The sequence below is a fragment of the Excalfactoria chinensis genome, chromosome Z (assembly GCF_039878825.1).
Source record: "Excalfactoria chinensis isolate bCotChi1 chromosome Z, bCotChi1.hap2, whole genome shotgun sequence".
Taxonomy (NCBI): Eukaryota; Metazoa; Chordata; class Aves; order Galliformes; family Phasianidae; genus Excalfactoria; species Excalfactoria chinensis.
The window spans coordinates 67,935,064-67,955,380 of NC_092857.1; the positions used below are offsets into that span (position 1 = coordinate 67,935,064).

Sequence of the window (20,317 nt, forward strand, 5' to 3'; positions counted from 1 at the left end):
TCAGTCAGTCATCCAAGGAAGTAAAAAAGAACTGGTTATATACTGGTTTTATACTGTCTGGCTTAGATACTGGAATTGTTACGCTAATTGAGAAGAAATACTTAGCAAGGGCAGACTATGGAGCTAAGTCACTTAGCTATGCATGGACTTTAACTACACAGTTTTGGGTGTTGGACATGTGCAATGTGATCTCTGTATTAGAAAATGTTGCATGCCATTCAAAAGGAATATAGAGCATCCTTACAGAAGGCTATAAAAATTGTTAAAAATACTGGTAATACTTATACTTTGTCACAGTTTGGTGGCTTCTACTCTTGCTAATAATGAAATATTTTATTTTTAAGTGTGTATTAGGTTGTGGCATGTCTTTAATGGAAAAAAAATATTAGCAGGTGGAAGCAAGTGAAAGCTTTTTTAACTGTATGGTAGGAAAAGTGTATGAAATTACGTGAATTTTGGAGCTCCTTGCTGCACGTGGAGATGGACAGGTGTGTATCCGTATCTGTGTCTGCTCTGGCAACAGCCTTTCTAAGTATATTATGATCTATAATTATTTTTTTAATACCAAATACAAAGTTAGCTAAAGTTATGATTTAAGGTAGGATTTTTAGGTTTTCCTTCTAGAAGAGGTTTATTATATTATTGCACAAGCAGTACAGGACTGTGGAGTAGCTTAAGCCCATTCTTTCCTCGCTGTTGATTACTTACCTTTTTGTTTTGTTTTGTTTTGTTGTTGCTGTTTTTGCTCTTTGTGGGAATCTTACCAAAAACTTTTTCTAAAATGTCCTTATTTTTAGTGACTTGGGTGTAATAGTCAAGTAATAAAATATGATTGTGAGGCATTGATTTTCCTCTTCATATCACCCAAGGGGAATTAATCACATTGCAATGAAAATTGATTTCTTTCACAGAACAGAAATATTGGAATTCAAAGATGCCTTTGTATCATGATTTTCAACACAAAGCATCACAGAGAACATTATACCTTGTTTTTGAGAGAAAATTCTGTGACTTTTAAAGTGGAGAACAACTACAAAATAACTTAGAATTTCAAAATGGTTAGGTTAAAGTTAAGGCCAGATCCCTTATAACAAATACTGAAAAGTAAAACCAAGACACTCTGAGGTGCACCAGGCCAAGCAGTGCCAGGCAGTTGAAGGAAGGGGTAGTCCTACTCTGCTCTGTGCTGATATGGCCTCACCTTGAGAACTGGTATCAGAGGACATCCAAAGGAAGACTACAAAGATAAGGAGCGCATGACATATGAGGGAAGGCTGCAGCCCCTGGGTGTGCTCAGCCCAGAACAGGGGATGCTGAGTGGGAGGCCTAATAGTGGCTGCAGCTCTCACAGGGAGTAAAGGGGAAGGTCTGAGCTCTGCTGTTTGGGGACAGTGACAGAGCCTGAGGGAACAGCATACAGCTGTGTCAGGGGAAAGGGTCTGCCCCTCAGGGCAGTGGGCATGGCACGGCTCTCCAGCAGTTTGGGCACCATCCTCAGACACAGGGTTTGGATGTTGCTGTGTGGAGATGGGGTTGGACCCAGTGGTCCTTATGGGTCCCTTCCAACTCAGGATATTGTATAACACTGATTCTACAGATCTGTTACTTTGATTTTATCTGTAGCCTAGTTACTGGATTTTGCTGTCATGAAACACTGTGTTTCTGCACTTATATTCCATGAAGAAATTATGTTAAATATTCTGTGTCCCAAGCTGGACACATTCAGAGCTATTTTTATTTAAGGAGATGCAAAAATCATTAGAAGCACATAAACTGAAAAATCAGTAAGTGTAGCAAGTCACAATGTTATAAAAAAAATTGAGAGAGTACTCATAATTTGCACAGAAAATTGCACAAAACTACATACAAAAATACCAGCTTGAGATATACTAAAATATATATAAATATATAATACTAGCAGAGATATTCTGTTGTGCAGTTAAGAACTACAGTAGGATTATTTTCGGCACTGGAATGAAATTGTAATCAATTTGAAAGGGTTGCAGAGGGACATAGTTTAGTGATGGAATTGGTATTTCACATTGATGGTTGGATGTGGTGATCTTGAAAGTCATTTCTGACCTACACAATTCTATGATTCTATGTTCTTCAGTTAGTTTAATGTAACTAAGAAAATAACTCGGTCTGTAATGGAGGTTAATAAGCTGGACCCTGGGATGAAAAATCTGAAAGAAGAATCACTCAAATCACAGTGGAGGGTATTTAAAAGGAAAGGCAAATTTTGGGAAATGTGATAAGGAACGTAAATCTGATGAAAAAACAATGAGATTTTAATCGGGCTAACATAAACTTCATTCCATTGTTACTGCTGCTCACTAAAGCTCAAGAATAGAAATAATTCAGTTGAATGAAGTGTGTGGGGGGTTGTTAGTGCTCTTTCATTCTATCTCATAAGGAAGAAAATACTTTCATGGATCACAAAAAGTTCTAGGAAAAAAGTAGTATCTCACGTGAAAAAGGTACCTCACTGATTAAGAATAGATCATTTGCTACATACATTTTGGAAAGACAAGCCTATCAACTGCAACAACATTTCTTTCTGTGGAGCCCTTGAAAACATTATTTGTCCAGCTTCTGCATGGCAATACTTATAATTAATATGAAAATTGTTTCTCAGGCGTAGTTCCAGAAAGTGCAGTGTCAACAAATGAGAAGACATTTTTAAATTGGATTGAATGATCTGGAGATGAACATTTTCCTTGCGCTGTGAGGCTGCAGGGAAATAAATTTCAACTAGATGATAAAGAAATTATGCTTCTTCCAATAGCAGGTTTTACTTTATGCTTATGCAGAACTCTGTCTCTGTGTAAAAAATGGAAAACAGAAAAGGGAATCTGACTGCTTAATTAAGATTTCAAAAAAAGATATGTTATGTACTAAGAGAACAGTCAGTTATATGGACACTGCAAATTAATCCCCCTGAGTGAAAAAATAAATAAAAAATCTCAATATAACAGGTTTGCTGATTCCATTTAAAATATACATACTGATTTGTTTTCAAAACATTATGCTGACGGCTGTCTTTCAAAGACTACTTTATTTTTTTATTTTTTATTTTTTTTTCCTAGGGGGAGAAGTCAGCGGAGAACCTGTTTCTTTCCTCAACCACAAGTTAGACTTTCCTTTAATGTAAGTAGGAACATCAGATATTTGTGTCTGTTAATCCCCATATTTATACAGGAGGGGGAATTCACCCCTCTGGGAAAAAAGAAGAGGAAAGGAAATTAAATCCAAAGATAAAAGCCCAACTGACAATTTATTATTTTATAGAATTCTCTTTAACTCTCTGGATTTTATCTATCTTTAGCATGCTATTTTTTTTCTTCTTCTGTCAACAAACACAGCAATCCTTTATTTCTCACTACACAATCTTCTCATTAACTATAAGTGATAAAGGCTGCTCTCTTCTCATTAGCATTTATTGATGGTTTTTAAAATTTCTTTTATTTTTTTTTAGCCCAGCGTTATATTCTTTCCTCATTACCTACTAGCTGTTTAATTTAAGTCCCCTTCCTCCTCCTTCTGAAAAATTCAAACTATCTTCTACTTGTTTCTTTATAAAAATATACTCTTTCTAGTTTTTAAAAAGGTGTATGATTCCTTATGACTATTTTTATTACAGCTGCACGTAGAAGCTACAAGAAGCCTCTGCTAAATGTAAGAATTTGCTACAATTTGTGAAGTGTGTATTGATAGACACACATTTTCAAATAAGAAACAGTCCCAAGAAGCTGGAGTAAAACCCCGTGAAGAGGAGAGATGCATAAGCTGTATTTCAAACACTGAGAATAAACAGATGGAAGATTATTATAGAGTGGCTAAGGACAGCATCCATTCACTTCTTTCTGTAGGAAAGCATTTTCTGTATGCCTTGTGATTCACAGATGCTCTGTTTGTATCTAACTACTTCACAGCACTGTGAAAGTATGTGTTCTTATGGAGCACTTTTCCATGTTCAGACAGTAATGCTTTACTTTTTGTCTTTATCAATGAAAGGAGATTCAAGAAATGAGTGTTAATCTTCTGTATAATGAAAATAGAGAAAATAAAGGAAAACATATAGGTTGGACTTGATCTTTGTATGGCCCTTCCAGTTCAGGATAGTCTAGGATTCTGGGAATCTATAGTAAGCAAACTTGGTTATGCAGCTTTCTTTCCCTTTCCCTTTCCCTTTCCCTTTCCCTTTCCCTTTCCCTTTCCCTTTCCCTTTCCCTTTCCCTTTCCCTTTCCCTTTCCCTTTCCCTTTCCCTTTCCCTTTCCCTTTCCCTTTCCCTTTCCCTTTCTCTTTCTCTTTATTTTTTTATTTAAAAAGAGTGGAGAGAAAGGAAGCTTAGGGAAATAAAAATTAGAAAAAAAATACCAGGAATGTTCCAAAATTAAAAGGTAAGCAGGGATATATGCTGTCATGTATGTTTTGCGACACACAACTCTAGATTAAACATATATTGTCCTTATCATAATTATTTCATCCATTTTGTTTTGTCCATTTTGACAGAGCTGAATTCACTCTAGATGTCTGATGTACTGAGAAAGGTGTAGGAAATGTGACATAGCAGAAAGTGGCAGATCAGAAGGCAATTCAAGGGGAGGAGGGCAGTCAAGAGGCAAGCACTTCAGGTATGTTGGACTACATTTGAAGTAGTTTTTTATCCAAACGTTCATCATCTTATAAAGGTACTCTTAGAGATTTATTCCACTTTTGGAGAAAATAGTATGAAAAAATGTAACTGTGTGATAAAATAAAGATTTTCATGTCTTTCTTTTAATGTGGTTTCTATGGATGGCATTTTAGATATTACAGACATTAGCCCTGGTTTTGAGTGTCATTGCAGAAGCACCAATATTTCTTCCTGTGCAAAATGGAGGTGACTGGAATTGTTCACATGCCTCAGTTTGTTTGCCGAGGCAACACCTATCCTACTGAAAAGCCTAATGTTTAAGCTAGGCATTAACTGCTTTCCAAAGCTTGTAAATCTAATAATTCTTTTTAAGTCCTTATATATATGTATGTATACATATGTATATACATATATATTTTGTACTGAACTCTCATGAGCAGCTTTGGAACGTCCACATTATGTAACATAGGTTGCCTTGAAGTCGAAAAGTGAGGAGGAGACAGACCAAGGAGAGTGTTTCCCCTCTGATAAATGAGAACAGAGAAGGGGCTTTTTCAGACATGGAGAAAGCTGCAATGCTCAGTAAGTGCTTTGCCTCACTCTTCACTGGTGGCCAGGCTCCTCATGTCTACTAGAACCCTGAGCCTCCCTCCGGGTATGGGTGAGAGGGGCAGATTCCATCCTGCTGTGACAACGGAACAAGTCTGAGAGGTCCTCATGAAACTGAACATGTATAAGTCCATGGGGCCAGATGATATCCATCCTCGGGTTCTGAGAGAGGTGGCTGATGTAGTTGCCAAGCCGCTCTCCATCAGATTTGAAAAGTCATGGCTGTCGGCTAAAAATCTCCGGTGGCTGGGAAAAGAGAAACGTTACTCCCATTTTTAAGAAAGGGAGAAAGCATGAACCAGGGAACTACAGGCCAGTGAGCCCCACCTCTGTGCCTGGGAAGATCACGGAGCAGATCCTCCTGGTAACCCCATCAAGGCACGTAGGAGACAAAGAGGTGATGCGAGAGAGCCAGCGTGGCTTCACCAAGGGCAGATCTTGCCTGACCACTCTGGTGGCCTTCTGTGATGGAGGGATAGCAGTCGGTGGATGGGGGAAGGGTGATGGATGTCATCTTCCTAGAATTCTGCAAAGCTTTTGACATGGTCCCTCACCACATCCTTCTCTCTAAATTGTAGAGGCGTGGTTTTGAAAGATGGACTGTTCAGTGGATTAAGAACTGGTTGGATGGTCGCAACCACAGGGTTGTGATCCGGGTGGAAGTCAGTCACAAGCGGTGTCCCCCAAGAGCTGTTCTCAGGACCGGTGCCCTTCCCCATCTTTATCGATGACACAGACGATGGAATCAAGCACACCCTCAACAAGTCTGCAGACCACGCCAAGCTGCGCAGTGTCACCAGTACGCTGGAGGGAAGGGAAGCCACCCAGACAGACCTGGACAGGCTGGAGCAGTGGACTCACGTGAACCTCATAAGGTTCAACACGGCCAAATGCAAGCCGTTGCACTTGGGTCGGGGCAATCCCAGGTATTTATACAGACTGGAGGAGGATCTCCTTGAGAGCAGCCCTGCAGAGAAGCACTTGCTCGGATAGGAAAGGATCATAAAACCCACGCAGCCTCAAGTGCCTGCCATGGGAGCGCTGCCACCCAGGTCAGGTTAGAACAGGGTCCTGTCCAACCGGGCCTGGACTGCCTGCAGGAATGGGTACCCACAGCTTCTCTGGGCAGCTGTGCCAGGGCATCAGCGCCCTCCGAGCGAGGAATTCCCTCTCGCAGTTCACCTGACCTCCTCTTTTCTCAGGTCAAAACCATTCACAGGTCTGTGTAGTAACTGTGTGTTACCCACATCAAATTAATTTAATTGCAAGATCAAAACAGTAGCCTGGGAACAGCAGTTGCTGATGGATCGGATGCTTACTAACTACTTTGGCCAGGATAAATATGGTGGAATCTTCAGGAATGTAAGTTATCCGCACGTTCCCCAGGAAGATTACCAAGTTTTAAATGTGTAGTTTAAGATTTTGATTCCCAGTATTAAATGTTTATTACAGGTCAATGTGTTCCATACAAAAAGTTAAAAAATAGAACTACAGAGGCAGACTAGGTTGTTTTGAACTATCATGTCCAAGCAGCAGTTATTTTAATTTGGGCATAAGACAATAATGCCACTGTGTGCTTCTGTGCTTCCGACGTGCAGATATCTTGAGTGTCTTCCTGCCAGTGATGCCGTTCCCCCTTGTCCTGTGGCCATCAGAGCCTGGGAAGTCGGTCAGCACACGCACTAGAAATGCCGGCTGCGCTGTTGACCCGCAGGCCTTTCCTAGACTCTCTGCTGTGCCGTCCCAGCACGGGCGCGGTGCGGAAGGCCTGAGGGAGGCCATCCTTGCTCCCCAAGGATGCTGTCAGCACCGGGCCCCTGGCTCCGCACTACCCACAGGAGCCACCGCCCTCCTGCGTGTGTGCCGCGCCCTCAGCCCCGTGAGGTGGTGACCGTGATGTCACAGTGGTGGCAGGGAGCGGCCATTGTGACCCGCGGGGCCGGGAGCAGAGCTAAGGCTGCTGGGCTGGGGCCGAGCTCAGTGCGGCCTGGTGAGGTGTGGAGAGAGCACTGACTCTCTTGTTTCTCGCCGACGATGCCGAACGTGTTCCAAAGGAACGAGGAGGAGGCCTCCAACTCTGGGGAGCCAGGTGAGAGCACCGTATCCCTGCACGCAGCTCCCCACTGCTGGGCAGAGGGCTGCTGGGGCTCTGCCTGTAGCTGGGAGGGGGGGAAGGGGCAAGCAGGGACTCCCCAGCACCGCAGACAGGCAGGGCCCCTCTGCTCAGGCCCAGCCAAGCTATGGCTGACTACTGGCACCACTAGGCCTGCAATGCCCCAGGGACAGCCGGCCCTGCCAGGTGCTCACCGCTGCTCACGGTTGCTCTCTCCTTCCTTTGCAGAGTGCGTGCTGTGCCGCAGGACACGGGTTAACCCGGACACCTGCGGGCAGATGTTTGCCACCGGTGGGCTCTGTGCCCACCAGTTCTGCTTGGTAAGTTCGCTCAAGGCCTCGGGCTCCTGCCAGGGATGCTCCCTTCCTTTCCGGCCTCACGAGATCACACTCTTTTCTCTCCTACAGTTCTTTGCTGATGGCCTTTTGGAGTGGAGAAGCCCGCTGGGAGAACTTTTTGGCTTCTCCCTTCATGCCGTCCAGCATGCAGTCCAGCTGGCAGACCAGAAGGTGAGGACCTGAACTGAACGGGGAGCTTGGTGTTGGCAGAGGCTCACAGCGGCTTTGCCTGGGCCCAAACAAAGTGATCGCGGCCTTTCCAACCGGCTCTGGGACAAAGTCCCGCCACAGCAGACCAGCCTCTGTGGTGGGACTCTGTGCCCTGCCCGGAGAAGTGGGGTCAGCCACGGAGGCCCCGAGCCCTCCACTGATGGGGACTGGTCTGCTCTTTGCAGCACTGCTTTGTCTGTGGCGAGAGGGGAGCTACCATCAGCTGCGCGCAGACAGGCTGTGAGCGCAGCTTCCATCTGCCCTGCGCCGAGGACGGGGAGTGCGTCACCCAGTATTTTGGGCAGCACCGGTAAGGGCTGTCAGCAGCAGCCAAGCTGCCGTCCCTCCCTGTTCCTCCCGGGGAGGAACCCGCAGCAACACCTCCCAGCATCCTGCCAGAGCCAGAGCCCAGGCCTGGAGCTCTCTCCTGGTCCTCTGCCCTCCTTACCGCGCTTCTCACCGTGCCCATCCCTTTCTGTCCTCCTGCCCAGGTCCTTCTGCTGGGAGCATCGCCCTCGACAGGCAGCGGAGGCAGCTCCGTCTCAGAACAACATCTGCGTCATCTGCCTGGAGCCCGTGGGGGACAGCACGTCCTACCACACCATGATGTGCCCGGTGTGCAAACAGGCCTGGTTCCACCGGGGCTGCATCAGGGTAGGAGCCCTCCCCTCACCCTTTGGGCACGGCCAGTGCTCAGCAGCACCCAGCCCCGCTCACGCTCACGCTGCTTGTGCTTCTCCTGCAGAAACATGCCTTACACGCTGCCACCATGCGCTTCTTCTGCCCCGTCTGTGGAGGAAGAGCGCAGTTCAGGTCCCAAATGACCACGCTGGGGATCCAGATCCCAGTCAGGTTGGTGTCCTTCTGCCCGGCTCTGCAGACACTCGGGCACAGGAGCTGTGCCAGCTCTGGCAGGCCCAGTCCCTTGCCGTCCTGAGAGCATTGGTCTCGGCTTCATGGAGAAGCTGAGAATGAGCGCAAGGCGGATGCCCTGGATCTGCCTTACGCCTGGGGCACTGGGGACTCATCACATTCCCTCTCTTCTCTGGCAGACGACCATCCTGGTGGGACGATCAGGACTACCAGTCTCTGAGAGAGAGGCACAGGCGGTGTGATGCCAGAATGTGCATCTACCTTGGAGGCAGGGAGAGGGCTCAGGAGAAGGGGTGAGTGACCTCCGCAGTCCTCTGGGGCTCTGCGTGGGATCTCAGCCTCAGCACAGGCTGGGGGAGCAAGGATTGAGTGCCAGAGCCGTGCCAGCTGTTCCCCGCCTTGGCTTGCTTTGTCCTCACAGCCACAACCCCTTTGCTTCCGCAGGCGCTGGCAGCTGCTGCTCTGCAGCTCCTGTGGCTCAGAAGGCACGCACCGGAACTGCACCTTCTGGGCCACCAGCGGCAACAGCTGGGAGTGCGACACCTGCGCTGCTGCGGGCACCGGTAAGAGGCAAAGAGCTGCATGCCTCGGGGCCTGGCCAGGCAAGGCCTGGCAGCAGGGGCTCGGGGTGGCCTTGCCCGTGCCATGAGAGATGGCAGCCTGTCCTGCCCTGGGGCTGCATGTTCATCCTGATGAACTTCCTGTCTCTCCTTACAGCATCCCGCCCCAACTCTGACCTTGCCAGCCCCAGCGCTCCTAGCCAGATGGCAATGGGGCCATCCCACAGCTCCTCGGGACCTGAAAACATCAGCCCTGGTCCTACCAGCCAGGCAGCAACAGGCCCATCCTGCAGCTCCCATCTGCCTGCAGTAGAGCAGGACACCACTCAGCAGTGCCAAGGACGTGGTAGGAGGAGACGGGCACCAGCTGCAGATGCTGAGACCTGCTCCCAGATCCCTACCAGACAGAGGACAGCGCAGTCCTCCAGAAGCTCCCGGGCAGCTGCACGTAGACAGCATCCCAGACAGAGGGGGAGCAGCCGCACAAGAAGCCGATCCCCATTGAACGGCCAAGCCTCGGGCTCCCGGAGTCAGCCCAGAAGATGCCGTGGTGGGAGCCGTACGACAGCCCGAGGTGCTCAGAGAAGCACCCGCACCTCGGCCACACCAGCAGCATCGAGGTCCTCGAGGGCTTCCCCGCTGCCTGAACGCAGGAGACAATCCAGGCGGCGAGGGCGGGCCCACACTCGAAGCCGATCCCCAGTGGGGCGTCGGGATTCAGCTTCGCGCAGCCGACCGCGAAGAAGCCGTGGCCGGTCCAGGCAGCGGAGAACGGCCCGGACACAAAGCCGCTCCCGGGTCCAACTACATCCCCGCAGACGGTCCCAAAGACGGCGCAGAAACAGCCGTTCCCCATCCCCACGGGATGGCTGTGGTTCCAAGCGGCCAAGAAGATAAACCTTGAAGACAGTCCACGTATGTTAACTTCATTCTTCAGTGGACCAGCCCGGGCACGAAGCTGCTCCCGGGTCTAACATCAGAGAAGACATCCCCACAACCAGCCACAAAGACAGCACAGAAACAACCGTGTCCCATCCCCCCGTGATTTTTATGATTCCCCCATAAAAAATAATAATAATAATAATAATAAAAATAATCCCTTAATATACTCCCCAAATCTTGGCTTCATTGTTCTCTGCTTTGTCCTGGGGTGGGGAGTGATAGGAGCTGAGAGCACGGGGCTGTGTTCTCCCCAGCGCCTTCCCAGATGTTTGCCACGGAGTTATCTTTAGGTCCATCTGTGTCTATGATGGGGGTCAGCGAGCCCGCAGGCCCAGCAGCCTGAAGAAAAAGTGGTGGTGACGGAGGTGCCTCGATGGTTTACAGGCCAGTTCAGGCCGTTTCCGTGACCAACGGGGAAAGGGGACCCACAGACCCACACCCTGGGGAAGGGGAAAGGGGAAAAGGAGGGAGGGGTAGGGAGGTGGGAGACGGGCCTGAAAACAAAACGGTGGCAGCAATCTGAGGAGGAAAGTCAATTTCCTAAAGATGATATCGGAATGCAAGGTAACACAATGTAACACTTGGTGTAACCGTTGACTGCCCAGTTTGGCTGCTTCAGAGCCACCCCGGCCAGAACAGCAGCGACTGACTGCAAGGTACAGGCAGCGGGGTTTCGGTCCGTTCCTTTACCGGGGGAACCCCACACCAACAGAGCAGCCCGACAGTTCTCATGAGAGCGGCTGATGTGGGTCGGCATTGCCGGGGCGATGGAACTGCATCCGCACCCCTTGCCTTAGGAAATCTTACGGGAGGGCCTCAATGCACTGCTGCCCACCAGGTGCGGCGCAGAGAAGGCAGCGTGTGTGCAGCACCCACAGCATACTGCAGCAGCAGGTGTGCTATCTTGTGCAGCAGGGTGCAGAAGCGCTGTCCCTCCTCGCTCCAGAGACCGGCTGACCAACCCGCAGTCTCCGAGACCACAGATCTTTTTCCAGGCTGTGTAGCCTGGGAAGAATATAGGAACACTGTCTGCATATGTAGAGATAGGATCAGGAAAGTCAAGGCTTTTTTGTACTCATGACTGATGAGGCTGCTCCTCAAGTACTGTGTCCAGTTTTGGGTCCCTAAGTGCAAGAAAGACATCGAGGCCTTGGAACGTGTTCAAAGAAGGGCAACAAAGCTGGTGAGGAGTCTGGAGCACAGGCCATATGAGGAGAGACTGAAGGAGCTGGGAATGTTCAGCCTGGAGGAGGCTCAGGGGAGACCTTATTGCTCTCTATAACTTCCTGAAGGGAGGCTGTAGTGAGCTGGGGGTCAGCATCTTCTCTTGTGACATTAGTGACAGGACTGGAGGGAATGGTTTCAAACTGCAGCAGGGGAGATTCAGGCTGGGCATTAGGAAATGATACTTCTCAGAAAGGGTGGTCAGGCACTGGAATGGACTGCTCATGGAGGTGGTAGAGCAACTGACCCTGGCAGTGTTCAAGGAACGATTGGATGCAGTGTCGAGGGGCATGGTTTAGTGGGAGCTAAACAGGTGATAGGTGAACGGTTGAACCGGGGGATCTTTTAGGTCTTTTCCAACCTTGGTGAAGCTCCGATTCTGTGATTCTATGATCAGCAGAGCGGAACTTGGCAAGGAATGTGAAAAGGAACTGGAAGAAGTTCTACAGGTACATGGGCAGGTGGAGACAGACCAAGGAGAGTGTTTCCCCTCTGATAAATGAGGATGGAGAAGGGGCTTTTTCAGACGTGGAGAAAGCTGATGTGCTCAATAAGTGCTTTGCCTCAGTCTTCACTGCTGGTCAGGCTCCTCATGTCCACCGGGAGCCTGAGCCTCCGGCTGTGGGTGAGAGGGGCAGATTCCATCCCGCTGTGACAACAGAACAAGGCTGAGGCGTCCTCACGAAACTGAACGTGTACAATTCCATGGGGCCAGATGATATCCATCCTGGGGTTCTCAGAGAGAGGTGGCTGATGTGGTTGCCGAGCCGACCTCCATCGTATTAGAAAAATCACGGCTGTCGGCTGAGATCCCCGGTGTCTGGGAGAAGGGAAACGCTACTCCCATTTTTAAGCAAGGGAGAAAGGATGAGCAGTGGATGTGCAGGCTAGTGAGCCTCACCTCTGTGCCTGGGAAGAGCACGGAGGAGATCCTCCTGGTTACCCCGTTAAGGCACATAGGAGACAAAGAGGTGATCCGAGACAGCCAGTGTGGCTTCAGGAAGGGCAGATCTTGTCTGACCAGTCTGGTGGCCTTCTGTGATGGAGCGGCAGCAATCGGTGGATGGGAGAAGGGTGACGGATGTCATCTTCCTACACTTCTGCAAAGCCTCTGGCACTGTCTCTCACCACATCCTTCTCTCAACATGTGAGAGGTATGGATTTGGAGGACTGACTGTTCAGAGCATTTGGAATTGGTTGGCTGGATGCAGCCACAGAGTTGTGATTAATGGTTCTGTGTCAGGGTGGAGGCCGGTCACAAGTGGTGTCCCTCGGGGGTCGGTCTTGAAACCAATGCTCTTCAACATCTTCATCGATGACATAGACAATGGCATCGAATGCACCCTCAGCAAGTTTGCCAATGACACCAAGCTGAGTGGTGCAGTCAATACACTGGAGGGAGGGGAAACTATCCAGAGAGACCCGGACAGGTTGGAGAAGTGATTCCCGGTGAACCTAATGAAGTTCAACAAGGCCAAGTGCAAGGTGTTGCACTCTGGCCAGGGCAATCCCAGATGTTTATACAGAGTGGGCAAAGAGCCCTTAGAGAGCAGCCCTGTGGGGACAAACTTGGGTGTCCTGGTAGACAAGAGGCTGGACGTGAGCCAGCAGTGTGAGCTTGCAGCCCAGAAGGCCAACTGTTTTCTAGACTGCATTAAAAAAGGGGTGGCCAGCAGGGAGAGGGAGGTGATGATTGTCCCTCTCTACTCAGCTCTTGTGAGGCCCCATCTGGAGTACTGCGTCCAGGCCTGGGGCTTGCAGCACAAGAAAGATGCAGAGATCTTGGAATGAGTCCAGAAGAGGAGCAGTAAGATGACCAGAGGGCTGGAGCACTTCTCCGATGAGGAAAGGTTGAGGGTACTGGGCTTGTTGAGCTTGGAGAAGTGAAGGCTCCAGGGAGACCTCATTGTGGCCTCCCAAGACTTAAACACATGGGGGAATGGCTGTTCGCAAGAGCGGACTGTGACAGGACAAGGGGGAATAGTTTTTAACTGTGACAGGAGGGGTTTAGGTTAGATATGAGGAGGAAGTTTTTCACACAGAGGGTGGTGATGCAATGGAACAGGTTGCTCAAAGAGGTTGCTGGGTGCCCCATCCCTGGAGGCATTCAAGGCCAGGCTAGATGTGGCTCTGGGCTGCCTGGTCTGGTGGTTGGCAACCCTGCACAGAGCAGGGGGACTGAAACTGGATGAGCATTGTGGTCACTTTCAGCACAGACCGTTCTGTGAATCTATGATTCTGTAAAAGCTGACAAATGCTTGTATCAAATGTTCATCTTTTTGTCCTTTGACAAGCAGTGTCCCAAATCTAGTCCAGCAAAAATGTATTTCTATGCAGACTTTTCAGCAGACATGTACAATAATCTTCCAAACTTCGGGTCTTCATATGGTGTAAGTTATTAGAGGAAAGGCAGTGCCTTTTCTTAGTGGAGTAAAAGATGTTTGATGAGTTTCTCCAAGCTATGACCTTAGCATGACTTCATCCTGGAATAAAAGTTTGATGTGCTATTTTACTATGAAGTGATACTGTGTAATAGTATTTTGAAGAAAACAAGAGCAGAAAATAGTCCTGATTTCAAAGAGTTTTTTACATTTCTTTAAAGAATCCAATGTTTACAATTTTGTAGAAAATATTCAGGTCTGTGATGGCTTCATGAATTTTTAAGAAGTTATTTTTGGTAAGGTCATCTTTGGGGGTGAAAAATTAAACCTCAAGAGTTTTTTGTACCAATGAAGTTACTGAGTACTTACTTAATTTCTTATGATGTGCCTTTCTGTGTGCTTTGAGTTTTATCTGAAGTATCTCGAAAAGTGTAATGCGGGCTTTTAAACCCCCTTTTTTTCTTGTCTTGTAAATATTTTCCCAACTGCTACTTTTGTGTTTCCTCTGCTCTGCTCTCCCCTGTCCCCAGTAATATTCCAACTTCTAGTCTCTGGTGCTTTAGTATAGAGATAGGGTAGAGGTGGAAATTAAGTTTAAACCATTATACAGTCCTGTAGGCCTCTTTGAATTTACCTGGCTGGAAAACAAACAAACAAATATATATATATAAACAAACAATATATATATATATATCAGAGAATGCCCATTTCTCTTTGTAGAATGAGCTGTGATGCAGTTAGACTTTGTATGGGAAGCAGATATGAACATTACTGATTTCTGTCATGAAATAATTCTTTTTTTTTTTTTTTTTTTTTTTCTTTTTAAGGGCTACTTCTTTTCAGAATTTACCAAAAATACATCACTTTTTAAAATGTGGCATCATTACACTTGCTTGTTTATACCTACTGCAGATTTTTTTGCCTCTCATTCGTTTTGTTTTGTTTTGCTTTTTTTTCACGATTGTTATTAGTTGTAAAATTTCTCCTATCTAGAACATTTCTAGAACATCTAGAATTTCTAGAACAAAGGGTATAATTCTGGAAATATCTGAGTGTTTTGGAGTAGGCTTCTTCAGACTGTTATTATGAATTACTTCTGTAAGATCAGTGATAAACTCACTTGCCTTCCTTTAATGTCTGTAACTTGAGTTGAAGCAGCTAATCATACTAAAGAAGGTTCCAGGTCTCTAAAATAGAACGAAAGCATGGCATTTGACTGTAAATAAAATGCTGACTATGTAGGTAGATGAGTAGAATCAGAGCTCCCTGAGCACCCTACACAACAGTCATTTAGAATTAGAACTGATGGTGGGTTACCAGGCAGGAGTCTAAGCGACTAAACACAAGCATTGAAGTGACGAAAAAAAATGCAGTGCCACTTTGCTGAGCCAATCTGGCAAATGTTTGTGATCTGCCTGACAAGCAGCGTTTGATCTAGTACACCTTCCAAGAACTCGGACTTAAAGATCCTCAGGAAGGCTAGTGAGTATTAAGTGGGAGTACCTCATTCACAGGGCCGTGTAGTAACTGTGTGTTACCCACATCAAATTAATTGAATTGCAAGATCAAAAAAGTAGCCTGGGAACAGCTGTTGCTGATGGATCGGATGCTTACTAACTACTTTGGCCAGGTGAAATATGGCGGAATCTTCAGGAATGTAAGTTATCGGTGCATTCCCCTGGAAGATTACCAAGTTTTAAATGTGTAGTTTAAGATTTTGATTCCCAGTATTAAATGTTTATTACAGGTCAATGTGTTCCATACAAAAAGTTAAAAAATAGAACTACAGAGGCAGACTAGGTTGTTTTGAACTATCATGTCCAAGCAGCAGTTATTTTAATTTGGGCATAAGACAATAATGCCACTGTGTGCTTCTGTGCTTCCGACGTGCAGATATCTTGAGTGTCTTCCTGCCAGTGATGCCGTTCCCCCTTGTCCTGTGGCCATCAGAGCCTGGGAAGTCGGTCAGCACACGCACTAGAAATGCCGGCTGCGCTGTTGACCCGCAGGCCTTTCCTAGACTCTCTGCTGTGCCGTCCCAGCACGGGCGCGGTGCGGAAGGCCTGAGGGAGGCCATCCTTGCTCCCCAAGGATGCTGTCAGCACCGGGCCCCTGGCTCCGCACTACCCACAGGAGCCACCGCCCTCCTGCGTGTGTGCCGCGCCCTCAGCCCCGTGAGGTGGTGACCGTGATGTCACAGTGGTGGCAGGGAGCGGCCATTGTGACCCGCGGGGCCGGGAGCAGAGCTAAGGCTGCTGGGCTGGGGCCGAGCTCAGTGCGGCCTGGTGAGGTGTGGAGAGAGCACTGACTCTCTTGTTTCTCGCCAAAGATGCCGAGTGTGTTCCAAGGGAACGACGAGGAGGCCCCCAACTCTGGGGAGCCAGGTGAGAGCACCGTATCCCTGCACGCAGCTCCCCACCGCTGGGCAGAGGGCTGCTGGGGCTCTGCCTGTAGCTGGGAGGGGGGCAAGGGGCAAGCAGGGACTCCCCAGCACCGCAGACAGGCAGGGCCCCTCTGCTCGGGCCCAGCCAAGCTATGGCTGACTACTGGCACCACTAGGCCTGCAATGCCCCAGGGACAGCCGGCCCTGCCAGGTGCTCACCGCTGCTCACGGTTGCTCTCTCCTTCCTTTGCAGAGTGCGTGCTGTGCCGCAGGACACGGGTTAACCCGGACACCTGCGGGCAGATGTTTGCCACCGGTGGGCTCTGTGCCCACCAGTTCTGCTTGGTAAGTTCGCTCAAGGCCTCGGGCTCCTGCCAGGGATGCTCCCTTCCTTTCCGGCCTCACGAGATCACACTCTTTTCTCTCCTACAGTTCTTTGCTGATGGCCTTTTGGAGTGGAGAAGCCCGCTGGGAGATCTTTTTGGCTTCTCCCTTCATGCCGTCCAACATGCAGTCCAGCTGGCAGACCAGAAGGTGAGGACCTGAACTGAACGGGGAGCTTGGTGTTGGCAGAGGCTCACACCGGCTTTGCCTGGGCCCAAACAAAGTGATCGCGGCCTTTCCAACCGGCTCTGGGACAAAGTCCCACCACAGCAGACCAGCCTCTGTGGTGGGACTCTGCGCCCTGCCCGGAGAAGTGGGGTCAGCCACGGAGGCCCCGAGCCCTCCACTGATGGGGACTGGTCTGCTCTTTGCAGCACTGCTTTGTCTGCGGCGAGAGGGGAGCTACCATCAGCTGCGCGCAGACAGGCTGTGAGCGCAGCTTCCATCTGCCCTGCGCCGAGGACGGGGAGTGCGTCACCCAATATTTTGGGCAGCACCGGTAAGGGCTGGCAGCAGCAGCCAAGCTGCCGTCCCTCCCTGTTCCTCCCGGGGAGGAACCCGCAGCAACAGCTCCCAGCATCCTGCCAGAGCCAGAGCCCAGGCCTGGAGCTCTCTCCTGGTCCTCTGCCCTCCTTACAGCACTTCTCACCGTGCCCATCCCTTTCTGTCCTCCTGCCCAGGTCCTTCTGCTGGGAGCATCGCCCTCGACAGGCAGCGGAGGCAGCTCCGTCTCAGAACAACATCTGCGTCATCTGCCTGGAGCCCGTGGGGGACAGCACGTCCTACCACACCATGGTGTGCCCGGTGTGCAAACAGGCCTGGTTCCACCGGGGCTGCATCAGGGTAGGAGCCCTCCCCTCACCCTTTGGGCACGGCCAGTGCTCAGCAGCACCCAGCCCCGCTCACGCTCACGCTGCTTGTGCTTCTCCTGCAGAAACATGCCTTACACGCTGCCACCATGCGCTTCTTCTGCCCCGTCTGTGGAGGAAGAGCGCAGTTCAGGTCCCAAATGACCACGCTGGGGATCCAGATCCCAGTCAGGTTGGTGTCCTTCTGCCCGGCTCTGCAGACACTCGGGCACAGGAGCTGTGCCAGCTCTGGCAGGCCCAGTCCCTTGCCGTCCTGAGAGCATTGGTCTCGGCTTCATGGAGAAGCTGAGAATGAGCGCAAGGCGGATGCCCTGGATCTGCCTTACGCCTGGGGCACTGGGGACTCATCACATTCCCTCTCTTCTCTGGCAGACGACCATCCTGGTGGGACGATGAGGACTACCAGCCGCTGCGAGAGAGGCACAGGCGGTGTGATGCCAAGATGTGCATCTACCTCGGAGGCAGGGAGAGAGCACAGGAAGCGGGGTGAGTGACCTCTGTAGTCCTCTGGGGCTCTGCGTGGGATCTCAGCCTCAGCACAGGCTGGGGGAGCAAGGATTGAGTGCCAGAGCCGTGCCGGCTGTTCCCCGCCTTGGCTTGCTTTGTCCTCACAGCCACAACCCCTTTGCTTCCGCAGGCGCTGGCAGCTGCTGCTCTGCAGCTCCTGTGGCTCAGAAGGCACGCACCGGAACTGCACCTTCTGGGCCACCAGCGGCAACAGCTGGGAGTGCGACACCTGCGCTGCTGCGGGCACCGGTAAGAGGCAAAGAGCCGCCACAGTCTCTCTGCCCCATGGGGGATGGCAGCCCGTCCTGCCCTGGGGCTGCATGTTCATCCTGCTGAGCTTCCCGTCTCTCCTTACAGCTTCCCGCACCAACTCTGAGCCGGACAGCTCCAGCACTTCCAGCCGGGAGGTACCACTGCCGTCCCACATCATTCGTCCCACAGCTGAAACCGTCAGCTCTGGTCCTGCTAGGCGGGCAGCGTCCAGCCCACCCTGCAGCTCCCAGCTGCCTGAGCTCAGCGTCCAGCCCAGAGCGCCGGCGACTGAGCAGACTGCCACCCGCTCCCGTCCATCTGAGGAGCGGGACGCCTCTCAGCAGCGCCGAGGACGCGGCGGCAGGAGACGGGCACCAGCTGCAGGTGCCGAGACCTGCTCCCAGAGCCCCAGCAGACGGGGGCCAGCGCGGGCCTGCAGAAGATCGTCGGTACCCGCGCCCACAGAGCGTCCCAGACGGAGGGGGACCGGCCGCACGAGGAGCCGCTCCCCATTGCAAGGCCGTGCCTCGGGCTCCCGGGCTCGGCCCCAGAGACGTCGCGGAGGGAGCCGTACGACGGCCCGAGGTGCTCGGAGCAGCACCCGCACCTCGGCCACGCCAGCACCGTCCAGGTCCTCGAGGGCTTCCCCGCTGCCTGCACGCCGGAGACCATCCAGGCAGCGAAGGCGGGCGAACACTCGAAGCCGATCCCCAGTGGGGCGTCGGGCTTCAGCTTCCCGCAGCCGGCCCCGAGGAGGCCGTGGCAGCCGGTCCAGGCAGCGGAGAACGGCCCGGACACGAAGCCGCTCCCGGGCAAACCAGCGGAGAAGACGTCCCCGCAGACGGTGCTGAAGGCAGCGCAGTAGCAGCCGTGTCCCAACCCCACATGACGGCTGCGGTCTCGAGCGGCAAATCCACCTCGGAGAGAGACCACCCAGACGAGCTTCGCTCTTCAGCGGACCAGCCCGGGCACAAAGCCGCTCCCGGGCAAACCACCGGAGAAGACATCCCCAAAGCTAGACCCAGAGGTGGCACCGAAGCAGCCGTGTCCCATCCCCACGTGATGGCTGCTGTCCCAGGCGGCAGAGAAAGTCAACCTTGAAGAGAGTCCACGTGTGTTAACTTCATCCTTCCGTGGACCAGCCCGGGCACAAAGCCGCCCCCGGGCCCAACATCAGAGAAGACATCCCCACAACCAGCCCCAAAGACAGCACGGAAACAACCGTGTCCCATCCCCCCCCGATTTTTATGATTCCCCCATAAAATAATAATAATAATAAATAAACCCTTAATATACTCCCCAAATCTTGGCTTCGTTGTTCTCTGCTTTGTCCTGGGGTGGGGAGTGTTAGGAGCCGAGACCACGGGGCTGTCTTCTCCCCAGCGCCTTCCCAGATGTTTGCCACGGAGTTATCTTTAGGTCCATCTGCGTCTGTGACGGGGGTGAAAAAGGGGGAAAAGGGGCGGTGACACACAGAATCACACAGGATTTCCCGGGTAGAAGTGACCTCAAGGATCATGAAGTTCCAACCCCCCTGCCTAGCATGGACACCAAACATACACCTTTACTAGATCAGGTTGCCCAGGGCCCCATCCAACCTGGCCTGAAAACAACTCCAAGGACGGGGCATCCACAATCTCCCTGGGCAGCCTGTTCCAGGACCTCACCACTCTCCTAGTAAAGAACTTCCCCCTAACATCTAACCTAAATCTTCCCTCCTTCAACTTGGATCCATTTCCCCTAGTCCTGCTATTGTCAGCCCTTTCAAAGAGTTTAATCCTCTCCTGGGTGTAGGTTCCCTTCAGGTATTGAAAGGCTGCAATGAGGTCACCCCGCAGCCTTCTCTTCTCCAGGCTGAACAAGCCTAACTCCTTCAGCCTGTCCTCATAGGGGAGGTGCTCCAGCCCCCTGATCATCTTTGTCGCCCTCCTCTGGACCCTTTCCAAAATCTCTCTGTCTTTCTTGTAGTGAGGGCTCCACACCTGGACACAGTACTCCAGGTGGGGCCTCACAAGAGCTGAATAGAGAGGGA

At 50.7% G+C, this 20,317-nt stretch overlaps 2 protein-coding genes across 2 annotated transcripts; both read left to right on the forward strand.

The window, feature by feature from the left end:
- Window positions 1–7,283: 7,283 nt before the first annotated feature.
- On the forward strand, window positions 7,284–10,263 carry LOC140263756 (PHD finger protein 7-like). Its single transcript, XM_072358912.1, has 10 exons — window positions 7,284–7,338; window positions 7,591–7,682; window positions 7,770–7,871; window positions 8,096–8,220; window positions 8,402–8,564; window positions 8,656–8,762; window positions 8,963–9,076; window positions 9,228–9,346; window positions 9,501–9,558; window positions 9,772–10,263. The coding sequence occupies exons 1-10, from the start codon at window positions 7,284–7,286 to the stop codon at window positions 10,238–10,240; spliced, it is 1,404 nt and encodes a 467-aa protein (XP_072215013.1). The 3' UTR covers window positions 10,241–10,263.
- A 5,956-nt stretch (window positions 10,264–16,219) lies between these two features.
- Window positions 16,220–19,136, forward strand: LOC140263769 (PHD finger protein 7-like). The gene is made up of 10 exons (XM_072358932.1): window positions 16,220–16,274; window positions 16,527–16,618; window positions 16,706–16,807; window positions 17,032–17,156; window positions 17,338–17,500; window positions 17,592–17,698; window positions 17,899–18,012; window positions 18,164–18,282; window positions 18,391–18,451; window positions 18,728–19,136. The coding sequence occupies exons 1-10, from the start codon at window positions 16,220–16,222 to the stop codon at window positions 19,134–19,136; spliced, it is 1,347 nt and encodes a 448-aa protein (XP_072215033.1).
- The last annotated feature ends 1,181 nt before the right edge of the window (window positions 19,137–20,317 follow it).

Coding starts and splice junctions, on each gene's coding strand:
- LOC140263756 (XM_072358912.1), top strand. CDS start 7,284: ATGCCGAACGTGTTCCAAAGGAACGAGGAGGAGGCCTCCAACTCTGGG. Junction 7,683..7,769: donor GTGCCCACCAGTTCTGCTTG/GTAAGTTCGCTC, acceptor TCTCTCCTACAG/TTCTTTGCTGATGGCCTTTT. Junction 9,559..9,771: donor CCTAGCCAGATGGCAATGGG/GCCATCCCACAG, acceptor GCAGTCCTCCAG/AAGCTCCCGGGCAGCTGCAC.
- LOC140263769 (XM_072358932.1), top strand. CDS start 16,220: ATGCCGAGTGTGTTCCAAGGGAACGACGAGGAGGCCCCCAACTCTGGG. Junction 16,808..17,031: donor TCCAGCTGGCAGACCAGAAG/GTGAGGACCTGA, acceptor TGCTCTTTGCAG/CACTGCTTTGTCTGCGGCGA. Junction 18,452..18,727: donor AGCCGGGAGGTACCACTGCC/GTCCCACATCAT, acceptor GGCCTGCAGAAG/ATCGTCGGTACCCGCGCCCA.